General features: G+C 53.5%; 4 protein-coding genes across 4 annotated transcripts; 2 read left to right on the forward strand and 2 right to left on the reverse strand.

Annotated features, from left to right (window-relative positions):
• Window positions 1-252: 252 nt before the first annotated feature.
• BP01DRAFT_291398 (putative DNA repair protein rad9) lies at window positions 253-2,569 on the forward strand (the record flags this gene model as incomplete). Its single annotated transcript, XM_025571650.1, has 8 exons — window positions 253-366; window positions 419-574; window positions 641-776; window positions 840-1,055; window positions 1,120-1,721; window positions 1,781-1,987; window positions 2,054-2,412; window positions 2,437-2,569. The coding sequence occupies 8 exons, from the start codon at window positions 253-255 to the stop codon at window positions 2,567-2,569; spliced, it is 1,923 nt and encodes a 640-aa protein (XP_025433512.1).
• A 1,567-nt stretch (window positions 2,570-4,136) lies between these two features.
• On the reverse strand, window positions 4,137-6,928 carry BP01DRAFT_354728 (putative MFS phosphate transporter). Its single transcript, XM_025574509.1, has 3 exons — window positions 6,245-6,928; window positions 6,008-6,175; window positions 4,137-5,944 (listed from the first exon to the last, which is right to left on the reverse strand). The coding sequence occupies exons 1-3, from the start codon at window positions 6,559-6,561 to the stop codon at window positions 4,432-4,434; spliced, it is 1,998 nt and encodes a 665-aa protein (XP_025433513.1). The 5' UTR covers window positions 6,562-6,928; the 3' UTR covers window positions 4,137-4,431.
• A 998-nt stretch (window positions 6,929-7,926) lies between these two features.
• Window positions 7,927-9,066, forward strand: BP01DRAFT_217971 (uncharacterized protein). Its single transcript, XM_025571122.1, has one exon. The coding sequence runs from the start codon at window positions 8,261-8,263 to the stop codon at window positions 8,924-8,926; it is 666 nt and encodes a 221-aa protein (XP_025433514.1). The 5' UTR covers window positions 7,927-8,260; the 3' UTR covers window positions 8,927-9,066.
• Window positions 9,067-10,090, reverse strand: BP01DRAFT_217976 (uncharacterized protein). The gene is made up of 2 exons (XM_025571123.1): window positions 9,747-10,090; window positions 9,067-9,692 (listed from the first exon to the last, which is right to left on the reverse strand). Exons 1-2 carry the CDS (start codon window positions 9,753-9,755, stop codon window positions 9,207-9,209), a joined length of 495 nt encoding a protein of 164 aa, XP_025433515.1. The 5' UTR covers window positions 9,756-10,090; the 3' UTR covers window positions 9,067-9,206.
• Between the last annotated feature and the right edge of the window lie 2,079 nt (window positions 10,091-12,169).

Consider the following 12,169-nt stretch of genomic DNA (forward strand, 5'->3'; position numbering starts at 1 on the left):
TTCCTTGCTGCAGGCAACAACTACAGTAGGACGCCACGGCCTCAGCTGAGAGTATCTGCTTATGTAATCTCCCACCATGTTCGCGGTCGACGTGCCGCTGGTTCGTAACAGAGAATCCAAAAGAGATACCAACAAGTATACGTGGCACTCTGATTAGCTGCTTGCTCAGAGACCTTAAAGGTGACAAAGAAAGGATAGGGATCTAGCATCAGGACAATCAGACTTGCTTTACATCTCCAGTGGGGCACGTCTATGGCGTCGCTATCGTTCTCCCTCTCCCCCGAGGCGATATACCAATTACACGATGCTCTGATGTGTCTGGGCAGATTCGGCGATAGTGTATCATTTGAAGCCCAATTTGATCTCGTATGTTGCTAAAGCTAGACAAATGACAAAAGTACCTGACGAACGACTCCAGCTTCGTTTGAGCGTTCTGAACGTCACCAAGACAGCCTACGCCGCTTTCGCGTTTGACGCCGACAAGTTCTTCGAATCTTACTCATTCGGGGTGAACAGAAACCATCTGTCTCCAGGGGTCGAGACTCACAAGTTCTGCTGCCAGATCTTGATCAAAGTGGGTGTTTGCCGGATTCGAATCTCAGCCGCCATAGATGTCGTGCAGCAGCTAACAGCGAAGCAGGCGCTTGTCTCCGTCTTCAAAGGAAGGGTAAGCGGGCGCAACAAGGACACATCGGTCGAGCGCTGTGAGGTCGAGCTGCAGGACGATCCCGATGAGACAGAGTGCCGTCTCATCATCAGGCTGATCTGTGGACTGGGTAATGAATCCTGCGTCGCACGCATATTTGATTCCTCGCACTGTGATACTGACGGGGACTCAGGTGTCATCAAACTGTACAGACTCTCATACGAACCTGTTCTGGTGCAACATGCAACATTCGACCGGTCTAGAGCGACGAACGAATGGAGCATTGAGCCCAGGTTTCTGAAAGAAGTCACAGATCACTTCGTCCCGTCTGCCGAACAGCTGGACATTTACTCGGAGCACGGCAAGACCGTCTTTACTAGCTTCACTACCAAGATTGTCGAGGGAAAAGGTAGAGGTCATCTCCTGATCTACTACTCATTGATGTCTATGCTCACGTCCTCTCCCCTATCCAGAGATCCTGCGGCAACCGGTGCACACCTCGGTAGCCATCGACAAACGGGACTTTGAGTATTATCTGGCCGAGGACAATCTTCACATCGCGATCAACTTAAGGGACTTCAAGGCTGTCCTTGCGCATGCTGATCTTGTCCACGCCAGACTTACCGCCCGATACACCACCCCATGTCGCCCGCTGCAGTTTGCATACGGGCTCGAGGGCGTGAGCTCCGAATTTACCGTGATGACGAGAGGTGCAGCAGTTGAGGATGATGGTGTGAGCTCGTCTCGAGCCGCCGCACCCCAATTGTCAGCTAGACAGACACCTGCTCCCGTGCAAGTGAATCAGCAGCGGACAACCGCAACCGATGCGAGCCGGATGCCACCGCCGCCGGTGCGGCGGAGTCGGTCTCTCCGCCCTCTGACGGGGACGTCCGCGCGGGCTTCACAAACGCAAACCGACACAGAGTCCCGGAGACCTCAATCGCCGGCCGAATTTGATAGTCTCTTTGTGCCTGCAGATGACGACAGGCAGTGGGATGTGCCGAATGAGGAGGAGGAGGAGGAGGAGGAGGCGCAGGCCGAAGACAAGCTGGGCTGGGATGCAACAGGTGATGATGTACGACTCCCAGAACTACCTGGTCGATTTTGAATTCGTGTTACTGACGCAACCACAAGGACACTTTCACCGCAAGTCTGGGGCCGCGGGTACCGAATGAGGAATCCGAGGCTGCCGAACTGGGCCAGGAGGATGAGACGGGCATTCCGCCTACCCAGCCCATTTCACAGGTATTTCGAGCCTCCTTCCCCTTGACAACGACGAAGGGAACTAACGCCGTCAGCTCCATGGGCTTGGTCTGTTCGATTGAGCAATCGAGCATAGCCGTCCTATCACCCTAAGACAGCCACACCGGTTGCCATCCCGTGAGCCACACACTCTCGCGTGAACAGAGCATCACTCCCTCAAGAAGTGATAATCCAGCTTGTCGCGCAACCAGCGCCAACTCCCACGATCTCGGACTCACCCTCAGGCAGGGGAATCCGCGTGGACTCGTCCTTGACATTGCCCTGCGCATCGGTATCAGGGCCACAGTTACCATGCTCGCCCCAACCACAAGCTACCACCGAGTAATCATCCAGCCGAGCAAGAAGATGCTCGCTGCCCACCGCCAAGTCCCTGACTTTACCCAAGCCAGGCGCTGGCGGAAGCTGTCCGCGGTCATTCCTGCCCCAAGCCACCACCTCCCCAGCATTAAGATGTACATAGATTCCATGCCAGCTAACCTCGATGGTCCGATACCCTCCGGCGCGTAGTACCCTCTCCCTGAGCGCAGACGCAGACGCCCCCGATTGAATCCCCCACTTATCATCCGCAGACCCCAGCACGACGAACTCCCCCTTGGCACGATCCCCCATGACCACCGTAAACTCCCGCCCACACGCCGCCCCCGTCGCGCGGAACCCTAAGCCCTGGATCCTCCGGGGAGTCCACACCACCTTATCGGGGATATTGGCCTCGCCCAACTGGCCCTTCCTCGCCGCTCCCCAACCCCAAACACTTCCGTCTGCAAGCACCACCACCATGTGGGCCATGCCACTCGCAACACCCACAACCTGGGAGTCCGGAGGTGGGAAGTCCGGAATCGCCACGCCGCCGCGGCGAGCGCGCAGACAGTCCTTCCCCAAGCCCAATTCCCCTTTCATTCCCGTCCCTAACACAAACACTTGATCCTGCCTCTTCGCTGCTTCTGTCGTGGACGAAGAACCCACCAGAATTGTCGCCTCCCACGTAGCCGCCACCCCTGTGAAAGTGTCATGAACCCGCGCCCCATCCCCACAGCCAGTAGCAGCATCATCATCACCCGCATGAACAACCACCCTCCTGAAACTCCTCACCACTTCCTCTTCCCCCTCCCCCTCCGCCTCCCCTTTGTCCCCCACCTCATCCCCAGTACCCGGACCTAAGCTCAAACCCAACCGCCCATCCCCATTCAACCCCGCCGCAAACACCCTCCCCCTAGCGTCCAACACCAGAGTATGATTCCCACCGGCCACGATCCTCACCACCTCCGCACCCTGTGGCTCCGCGTCCTGCTTGCGGGAAGCGTCTGCCTGAAACACACATCGCGTCGGGATCGAGACGTCCTCCTCGTGGCCGAGGCCTAGCTGGCCGGATCCGTTGGAGCCGAAGGCAAAGAGGGGCATAGTATTTATTAGGTACTGCTGCGGAAGGGGTTATTTGGTTTGTTGGTAGATCGATTACTCGAGAGTTGAGGTGTTGAGTTATCTGATTGAGAAAGAGTAGTCGATGGATCTGGGAATCTAGACTGGGATGGGTATTTATCCGGCGAGAAGAGCTAGGAGGTTGTAGTTTGACCACGCCGCTTCACGGAGTGAGGGACCACTGGCTGAAACTTGAGGAAAGAGGTTTAATTAGCCTTGGTTATACCACACACCATTGGAAACCATGTAGGATGGCAGGGACAAACAGAATGAGAGAACCCACAAGTTACTGTATATCGATAATGATCCGAGATGATGCTTATCCTTAACAATGCAGTCGTACCTTGGCTTCTCTTAGAAACGAGACCACCTCGGAGCACACAAGAGGCGACGACGCTCCCCCGCCCCCAAAATATCAGATAATCTTGCAGGAGATAATCGAGCTAGTGGAGTGGAGAGGAATCTCGTTGGCAGGATTTATCCATTACTGATAACAACCGTCGCCTAAACATGGCCCTCACAAAGAGTGATGGGTTACCGCCTTCTTTTATCGTTGACCGTATCACAGCGGGATGAAAATTCCGCTTGTCTGTCCGGCAGAATCCTGCCGACCGCAAACGGCACACAGGAAAGAAAAGGTCCGGGCAATGACGACCTCGGGGGGGTGAGAGACGCCGTGGGCACGATTGTCGATGTAACTCGCTTCCCCATGGAATTGCAACGTGTCGAGTCTGGGGTAGAAATGTGGAGACAAGAGATGTTACACGGTGCTAAAGTAAGATCCATGGGAAAAGAAAGGTGGGAAGTCAAGTCGAGATGAAAAAATATGTATAATTTCCCAGCCGTGGGAATGATGCAGTATTAAGCACTTCTATATACTAAATGTAGGTATGTACCTGGGTATTGGAGGAGGTGTATAGCCACAGCCAAGCAAAAACAAAGCAAAACCACTCGCTCGAAAAACCACAAATTGCGAAACAGCAGCAGAAGGATAGAAGAGAGTAAGGCATCACCAACGCGAAATGAGGTATGCCACATGCCATTAATGAATCACGCATATGTTCTTTTCAAGGTGCTAGAATAGGAAATCATTCAATCGACGTAGCCTAATGAGACTTCTCATTGAAGGACTCTTCCGAGTCATCCTGCGCGGCAGGAGGAAGAGCAAAGTTATCCGTTCTCGTGGCTGGCTTCTCTTCCATTCCGCGGAACATGGGGCTCGTGCGGTGGAAATAGGAGTGGACGTGGCCTTCCAGAAGAGACTCATCGGTGTCCTGCAGATAATCCTCATCCTTGGTAGTCTCATCCATCTTGCGAGCCATGGCCGATTCCCATTCAGCACGGAACTCCTCAACCTTCTGCTTGTAATCAAGTTCGGCATTGTAGTTCTTGCCAACGCCACGCAGACGTTCCCAGACAGACAGGTGCTTCGAGTGAATAGCAGGACCGTGGTAATCCTGCTCACGACCTTCGCGGATGTACTGCCAGCGACGTTCCTGCTCCTTCAGGTCAAGGCCAGTGGTATCCGGAAGGAAGAGCCAGGTCAGGACCATACCGGCCAAACCCCACCAAGGCACGAAATAGAACTTGGTCTGGGTGCCGATGTAGTTGTACAGCACCGAAGCGAGCAGCGCACCGAGTTTACCGCAAGCGGCAGAGATACCGTGAGCTGAGGCACGGATGGGAGTAGGGAACACCTCAGCGGCAACCAGGAAAGTGATGGAGTTGGGGCCAAACTGGTTGAAGAAAGAGCTCAAGAAGTACATAGCCTGGAACGCATGGATGTGCTCCGGCTGGGTGTAGTAGTCATAGTGGAAGGCGGGGATGATGAACATGATAAAGCACATCAAGAAGCCGACGATCTGCATCCACTTGCGACCGTAGAGCTTGTTGTCCACGAAGAAGGAAGCACAATAGTAGCCGGCCAAGGAGACACCCACATTGCACAAACTCCACAGCCAGGTAGGCATGATAGACTTGGTGCCAGGGCTCAGAACGGAGATGAACTCGGAGCTGAAAAGCTTGTTACCGTAAAAGAAGACATCGTTGCAGAACCAGCCACCGGTGGTGGCCAAGAGACGAGGGCCGAAGTACTTCAGGGTGAGCTTCAGAGAGTTGATATCATATCCAGTAACCGAGGCCTTCTTCTTAGCGGCGTCGAGCTGCTTACTGGCGGCTTTCATGTGGTAGGCACGGTAGTAAACAAGCCACAAAGTTCCGACGGCGGGAATGGCGAAGGAAATGCGGTAGGTCCACTGCGCAGCGACGGCTGAGTAGGGAGGGTTACCACTCCCATGGTGGAAAATCAACAGCAAGATGATCAGAATTGCCTGGTTGAAGAACTGACCCCAACCCTGCATCAGGAAAGCGCTGGTAACCTTACGACCACGGTGGAGACGATCCTCTTTGGTCGAGACTTTTCCAGAGCCGACGGCGTTCTCCATACCGCTAGTGGCAGTCATGGGGTATTCACCACCGACGCCAATACCATAGACGAACAGGGACCAGGCATAGCAGATAACCCAGCCATTTTCGGTAACACCCCAGGCTGCGACGAGCATGACCAGACCGAGCAACATGATCGTGGCATCCTGAATCAAACCCCAGCGACGACCAACCCTGAAGTCCGAGGGTCAGCGAAAAATTCATTCCTCATGCTGCGGAAGAAAATGGAAAACATACCAGTCACCAAGAACACCAACCAAGATCTGACCGACAATGATACCGACAATCTCCAGGTAGTCGATGGCGTAAATCCATTGCTTGTCGCAGGTGTCGTATTCTTTCCAGCAAGACTTGAAAGAGTTCTGAAAGAGAGGCTTGATGTTGCCGATAGAAAAGAGCACGTAACTGGAAGATTGCAGAGGCAATGTGAGCAACACTAGTGACATTGTCGAGGCTGCTTATGTGATGACTTACCCTTCAAGACCCAGACCGGCACCAGGCAGGACCATATTCCGGAAGTAATAAGAGACAGGTGAAAGAGGATCCTCCTTGATCATGGCCCAGATTCCCTTGAGCTCACGCTTGGATTCCTGGGCATCGTAGGAGCCAACGAATTTGACTCGCCTGACCAGGGGCAAATCAGCCCAGTAGGTGCCATCGGGGGTATAGCTATCATCGGGGCGGATGAGGCGATCGAAAGCACCCTTTTCGTGAAGATCCATATCCTCGAGGGGATTATGGGTGCCGGTCATGTCAGGGCCATGAGGGGCCTGAGCACCGAGGGTAGCCATCTTGTCGGACGGTGTATGAGATGACAATCGACTTGGCTGTCGCAACAAGACTTTGACAAGACGAAGAGGCGCTCTTGGAAGTGTCTCCTAGAGAGGAGAAGAGAGAGGAACGGGCGAGTTGACCGTGATGGGGCGTCACACACGATGCAGGCCAAGTTGTTGGACAGCGGCCAGCCGTCAATCTTATATTCCGAAAATCTCTGGGCTGGGCGGACCAGCAACAGCCCACCGTCACGCCCCAGGCACATGTGCAAATGGTGGGACGTGATAAGCCAAAGGCCGGTCTTGGAGGTGGTTCATGGATGGGTCGACTTGGCGGGGGGGGGAAGGAGGAAAATTCTGGGTACTGGATTTCTACTGGGTGAATTCTCGCATTTTGGTTAGGTAGAGCGAGATCCAACGTAGTGGCGGCGGGTGGAGAAGAGTAAGAATTAGTTTTAGGCGGAGTGGGGATCGAAAAGAAGGGTTCCACCGCACTGCAGGTTCGACTGGGAAAGAAAGACTCGGGATGCTGGGAGGCGGACTTCTTGCCAACCCGCAGTGGCTAGGCTCTAGACCCAGTTGAGCGCCTATTCAGTAGGTAATACCTAACTAACTTACTGGGTAGTTAATATCTTCCCTCGGTCTTTCATCGCGGCTTTTCGTCCGGACAGCCCGGAGCGGGTGAACGTTCCAGTTCCACTATACAGTACGGAGTACCTCACACAAGAGTTACTGCCGTTCCCGGGCTGCCTTCCTCCCACCTGCATTGCACCCTCACACTGTGACCCATAGATTTTAGAATGATGTGATAACATAATTTAGGCACATTGATGGAAATTGTCAAAAAACCTGAGTTGTCCGCCTTGTGTTGCCTTCTCATTTACAGTTATCCCCGAAGTCATGACTAGATTAATTCTCTCTAATGCACAGCACTACAGTACCTAATGCCAAATCAATGGTGGCGGAAGTCACTTGGTAAGGCGGGCGGGCAGCACCGTGGATCGAGAGGGGCGCTTCCGACTAGGAAAACTTCCGCCGCCGGCCAATGAACGGCGCACGTGGCGGCAGAATCGCTTTCGATCGACATTGACCGCCTTCTAGAATATCCCGGCCCGGGTTTACCTCGGACCAATCAAACCAGGCTACCCCGAACCGTCCCCCACGAGCTGGTGCAGTGCCTCGCCAGCTGGTGGCATCATCCGCCTATTTTTTTCCTGTACCTCCGGGGATGATAACAGTACGAAAGGGATCGATTGGATCTGGATCTAAGAATCCTAATCATCATGTTGCTGTGACACTTAACACGCCAGTCTAATTTGGCTCCGCTTCAATTGTGGTCCCTTGTTCCCCAGACGGGAAAGAGAGAGCGTGCGCACTGCGTGGTGAGGAGGAGGAGACTGAGGAGAGTACGGACCGGCCGCAATGAGGGCTCCGCTTGGATCATCATCAATGTGTTACAAGTTACAAGATGATGTTCATGATGATGACTGCCGGCCGGAGTACAGCTTGAAGAGGCAGCTTATGGAATGTTCAAATCCTTTCTTCACCTCCTCAACCACCTGACATTGGCAGACAGTCACCTCCCAAGCGGCCATGATCAAAAGGGACACGAGTGCATGGATACCTTGACACGGGCTGAAAAGTCGTGGTTGAAGTTAAAATTGTCCAGTATATTCAGTTAAAACAGTTATTCAGTACATGGCTCCAGCAGGGCTATATGCATGCAGTCTCGATCAGGTTGTTTTGGCATTTCTTGGCACGTCCAGTTGTTTGTCCACCAGCCAGTCGTGTCTCGTCGTGCCAGCACGTTCCCGCCAACGCCTTCCCCAGTCGTTACCACCAGCATCCCCCTCCCTCTTCCACTCCCCCCAGAGACCCCCATCTCCTTGTTGCCCTCGTGCCCTCGTGCCTATCTGGGGGCTGTCCACCCCTCCCGTCTTATTCATTGTCTGATTCAGGGCTCCATTCGGTTTCATGGCTCTTGGTTGTATCCACGGATGGAGACACTGGCCCGACCACCACATGGCACTACGTCGGTGCTCCCTCCTATCATAGACCTATCCCTTGCGTGCATTGTGCCACGGTGTACGGGCTTAGGTATACATCAGACAGGTCCTCGACCTCGTACAGCAAGCCCCAAACGAGTCGGAAATCCGAGACTCTCCGATCCTGTCCGGTCATCATCATTGATGACGGCGCACATAGAGTTGCTCTGGCTGGATTTTTACCGACCTTCAATTCAAGAGTGATGGATGAATGGTCCAGGTCCTCCCAGGGGCTGTCTCTCACTCCCGAAATACGACGCCCGCCATGGCTGGGTCCAATGACAACCGTTGATTCCACCTCGTGGCTACAAGGCCCTTTTCATCCGGCCCTACCTTAGCACCTTGAATGCTGACAGGGACTCTCTTATGAAATTAAGTGCTGATCGAAATCACGGATCGCCTAGTTATCGAACTGCTTCTTCCAGCTCCACCCCGAGCTTTCTGGGTCATCGACGAGCGTCATCCTGCGTATGCATCTAGAAAGAGTTACCCGGCCGGCCCTAGTGCAGCCTGTTGGCCACGCGCTCTGTAGTTGGCATTAGCTGGAGGCAAGGCTGCATCAGAGCTCTGAACCCCTGATCCAATTCCCATCAAATGAAAGGATCTAGGGGCTACTCATCACCCGGGAGTGGGCGGCATTAGCGAGGCTGCGCAATTATTAACTGAGACTGCAGCCGGGTGAGATTCGGCGGAGCCGATGGTGGTCGGACACGGTCTACTCTCGTGATCGTAGCTTCTGGTCGCTACGGAGTACAACTTCTGGGACGAAAGCGCAGCTTTCCAGTCCTGGATCGATGATGAAGCACGCGGTGCGCAGGCAGATGTTCTTGTCTCAGCCATCCAAGCAAAGCTTGACCCAAGGCGTCTCACAAGCCTTCTTGGCCTCATCTCATCCAGAGAACACACGGCTTGTTTTCCGCCACCGATATGGATGAGGTGACACTCAGGCTGGACTGACTTTCGCCGCCCCGTCTGTTTCCGAGTTCTTGGCGTGGAATCATCCTGGCGCCGCTTATGCCTTGCCACTCCTTGACCCTGCATGCTTGGAAGGCCGCTGGGCTGGGCCGTCGAAGGAATGCCAACGCGGCAACCGATGTACCCGCTCTGCGTTGGACTCTTTCAGACAGTTGTCGCCCCCAAGCTGAGCGGACCCCTTACCTTAGTCATGCATGATTACTGTCACCGAGTAGCGAAGTGAAGTGGCTCGCTCACACGATGACTTCCGAGTACTTGGGGGAGGGTGGTAGTTCGGCCGGCGACACTAGTCACTCGGTCGGTTGCCTTGTGTAGTGAATCCAAGACCCGGCAATGGCATTGTTCTTGTTCTTTCGTAGTACGAGGCCAAGCCCTTGCATAGATCAAGCTGTCCCGGATGCAGTCAAATTGGTAAGCTGACGGCTTGGCCGGTAGCCTCCTTGGCCGGGTGCTTACAAGACCAATCCAGCCCGTAGATAATATCGAGTCACCCGGTGTTTCACACACCCATGTATGATAATTTCAGGCTTTGCTAGCTGAGCAGATGGTACAACGTAGTCCGGCTTAATAGGTATGCTACGGCTACAACAATCCTCTTATCTCTGAGCACCTCCATCCAAGAAGGCAACCCTTTCACCCGATTCTATATGAAACCAAGCACAGGGTTGGTTTCAACCGCTGAACCAGACCATTTCTTTGATCTGAATTCCTCAAACCCGTCACAACCATACATAGCCTCCTAAAAGTATAGACCAAACCAACGGAGTAGACTGAACCAGATTGTGCTTCTACTCATACTGTACCTGGTACATACGACTCATTATGACGAGAACCATTATCCATAAACAGTATAGACTGGCAGTCAATCTGCCCGCGGGCCCCTTTGAAGGAATCCCCTCCAACCCAGCAATCTCGTAGCCTCAAGTATCGGCTCCGATACATCATCTAATCTCACCCCCCCCCCCCCCCCCCGACACCCTCCCAAAAGCGAAATCGACTCGACACCAGGCCTAGCGATATATATCTGTATCTTTGGATCCTATCGATCATCGAACCACACTACCTTGATGATCACGCGGCAGCATCTGCTAGTGAGAGCCTAGAGTTATATGTACGAAGGCACTAAACCGTAGGAGAGGGGGATGGAAGAGTAAACGTCACTCTCCGCGCTCCTTTTGAGAAACGATTAGAGTCCGGGGGGGTTGTTTTTGTGGGTAGCTGCAGTTGCGTTGGTGTAAGGTGTGCTATTCCTGCTTGCCAGGAATCGCATGTTGTTTAGGTGCTGTGCAGTATGGTCTGGCCATGTACTACTGAATGTCTTTTGTGGGTCGTGTTGTCAGGCTAGCTGGAACTCTTCTAAATGAAAGGTGATGATTTGCATCGCGTTGCCGGGTAAATTATGAATATAAGGATGGGATGGGTTGCAATGCCCGAGCACTCAAAAGACATTTTGCAGTTGGGGCGATTAGACCAGTTATCTGCAGATTCTAAGTCTGAGTCTGTGGTGCTTGGCTCTAAACAGTCATCAGACACTACCTGACTCGCCATGGCATCCTGCTAGCAGTCCGAGGATAACCAGAGAGGCATGCACCTCTGTCAATAATTACCGCTCGGTTCCGTGGCTTGTTTGGACCATGGGTTTGTTTCGTAGGGTGTTTAGTTCTCCATACATGATGCTGTTTATCTGCGCCCACTAGTCTATCGAGTTGCCGCTGCTAGCGAAGCTCAGTCCAGCTTCCGCGACCTCCTTCACTTCAGCCATGCGCATGGGGATCAACTGAAATGCTCAATGCTAAATCGCTCCTAGGCCAACCAAGTCAACAGAAGCTCAAGTGTTCCTCCCTGCCTGCCGCATCTTATCCTCAATCACCGCATCAGCGCTCGTACGCTCCGCCTCGTGCAGCGCCAACCGATCCTCGACTGTTGAAAAAGGGCCATAAACCCTGGATCGATGACCTTCCAATAGATCTCATCGAGCATGGCACTATGATGCGAAGCAAGACAGAACCAAAACCAGCAAGTCCGCAGCGCGTTCCCCGTAACGACGGCAGCCGCTTCGGTTGCAATAAGGAACCATCATCCCGGGCCTTCTCGACCTCGCAATCCCTAGGGACATCAACAAACGGGCGTAATCTCGGCATGGCCGTGACATTGTTTCGTGGAGTAAGCCCGTGAAAGCCATCGGAAGAAACAGCTGCGATTTACATCTTGCGGCAATTAGCTTTATCCTCTACCGCATCATGCGGTGTAGTTCGAGCTGGTGGAGCTGGTTGAAGGTAAGCTAGTCGAAGTAAACCGAGACATTATCCAAGCGCCGTTGCTCAAAAAGTACTGAGGGCTGTTCCATAACTGCGCAAGGCGTTTCATGTTGCAGGTCAATGGTCATTTGTGCACCGTCCACTCCTCGGACCTTTGTCCTGTCCGATAGCGCGAATTAGAGGGATCTCAGGCTTCGGCAGCTTCTTATAGAATCTGCGCCGTTCGCCAGTATACGCTTGTCACAAGACAGACATGCGCATAGCTGCGTAGAGGGTGATTACCTCCTGGGCCTGTTCCAGATATCCGCGGATGGCTTGCGTTGAAAATAGTGCATCACAGTATATGAA

The sequence above is a fragment of the Aspergillus saccharolyticus genome (assembly GCF_003184585.1).
Source record: "Aspergillus saccharolyticus JOP 1030-1 unplaced genomic scaffold BP01scaffold_7, whole genome shotgun sequence".
NCBI lineage: Eukaryota > Fungi > Ascomycota > Eurotiomycetes > Eurotiales > Aspergillaceae > Aspergillus > Aspergillus saccharolyticus.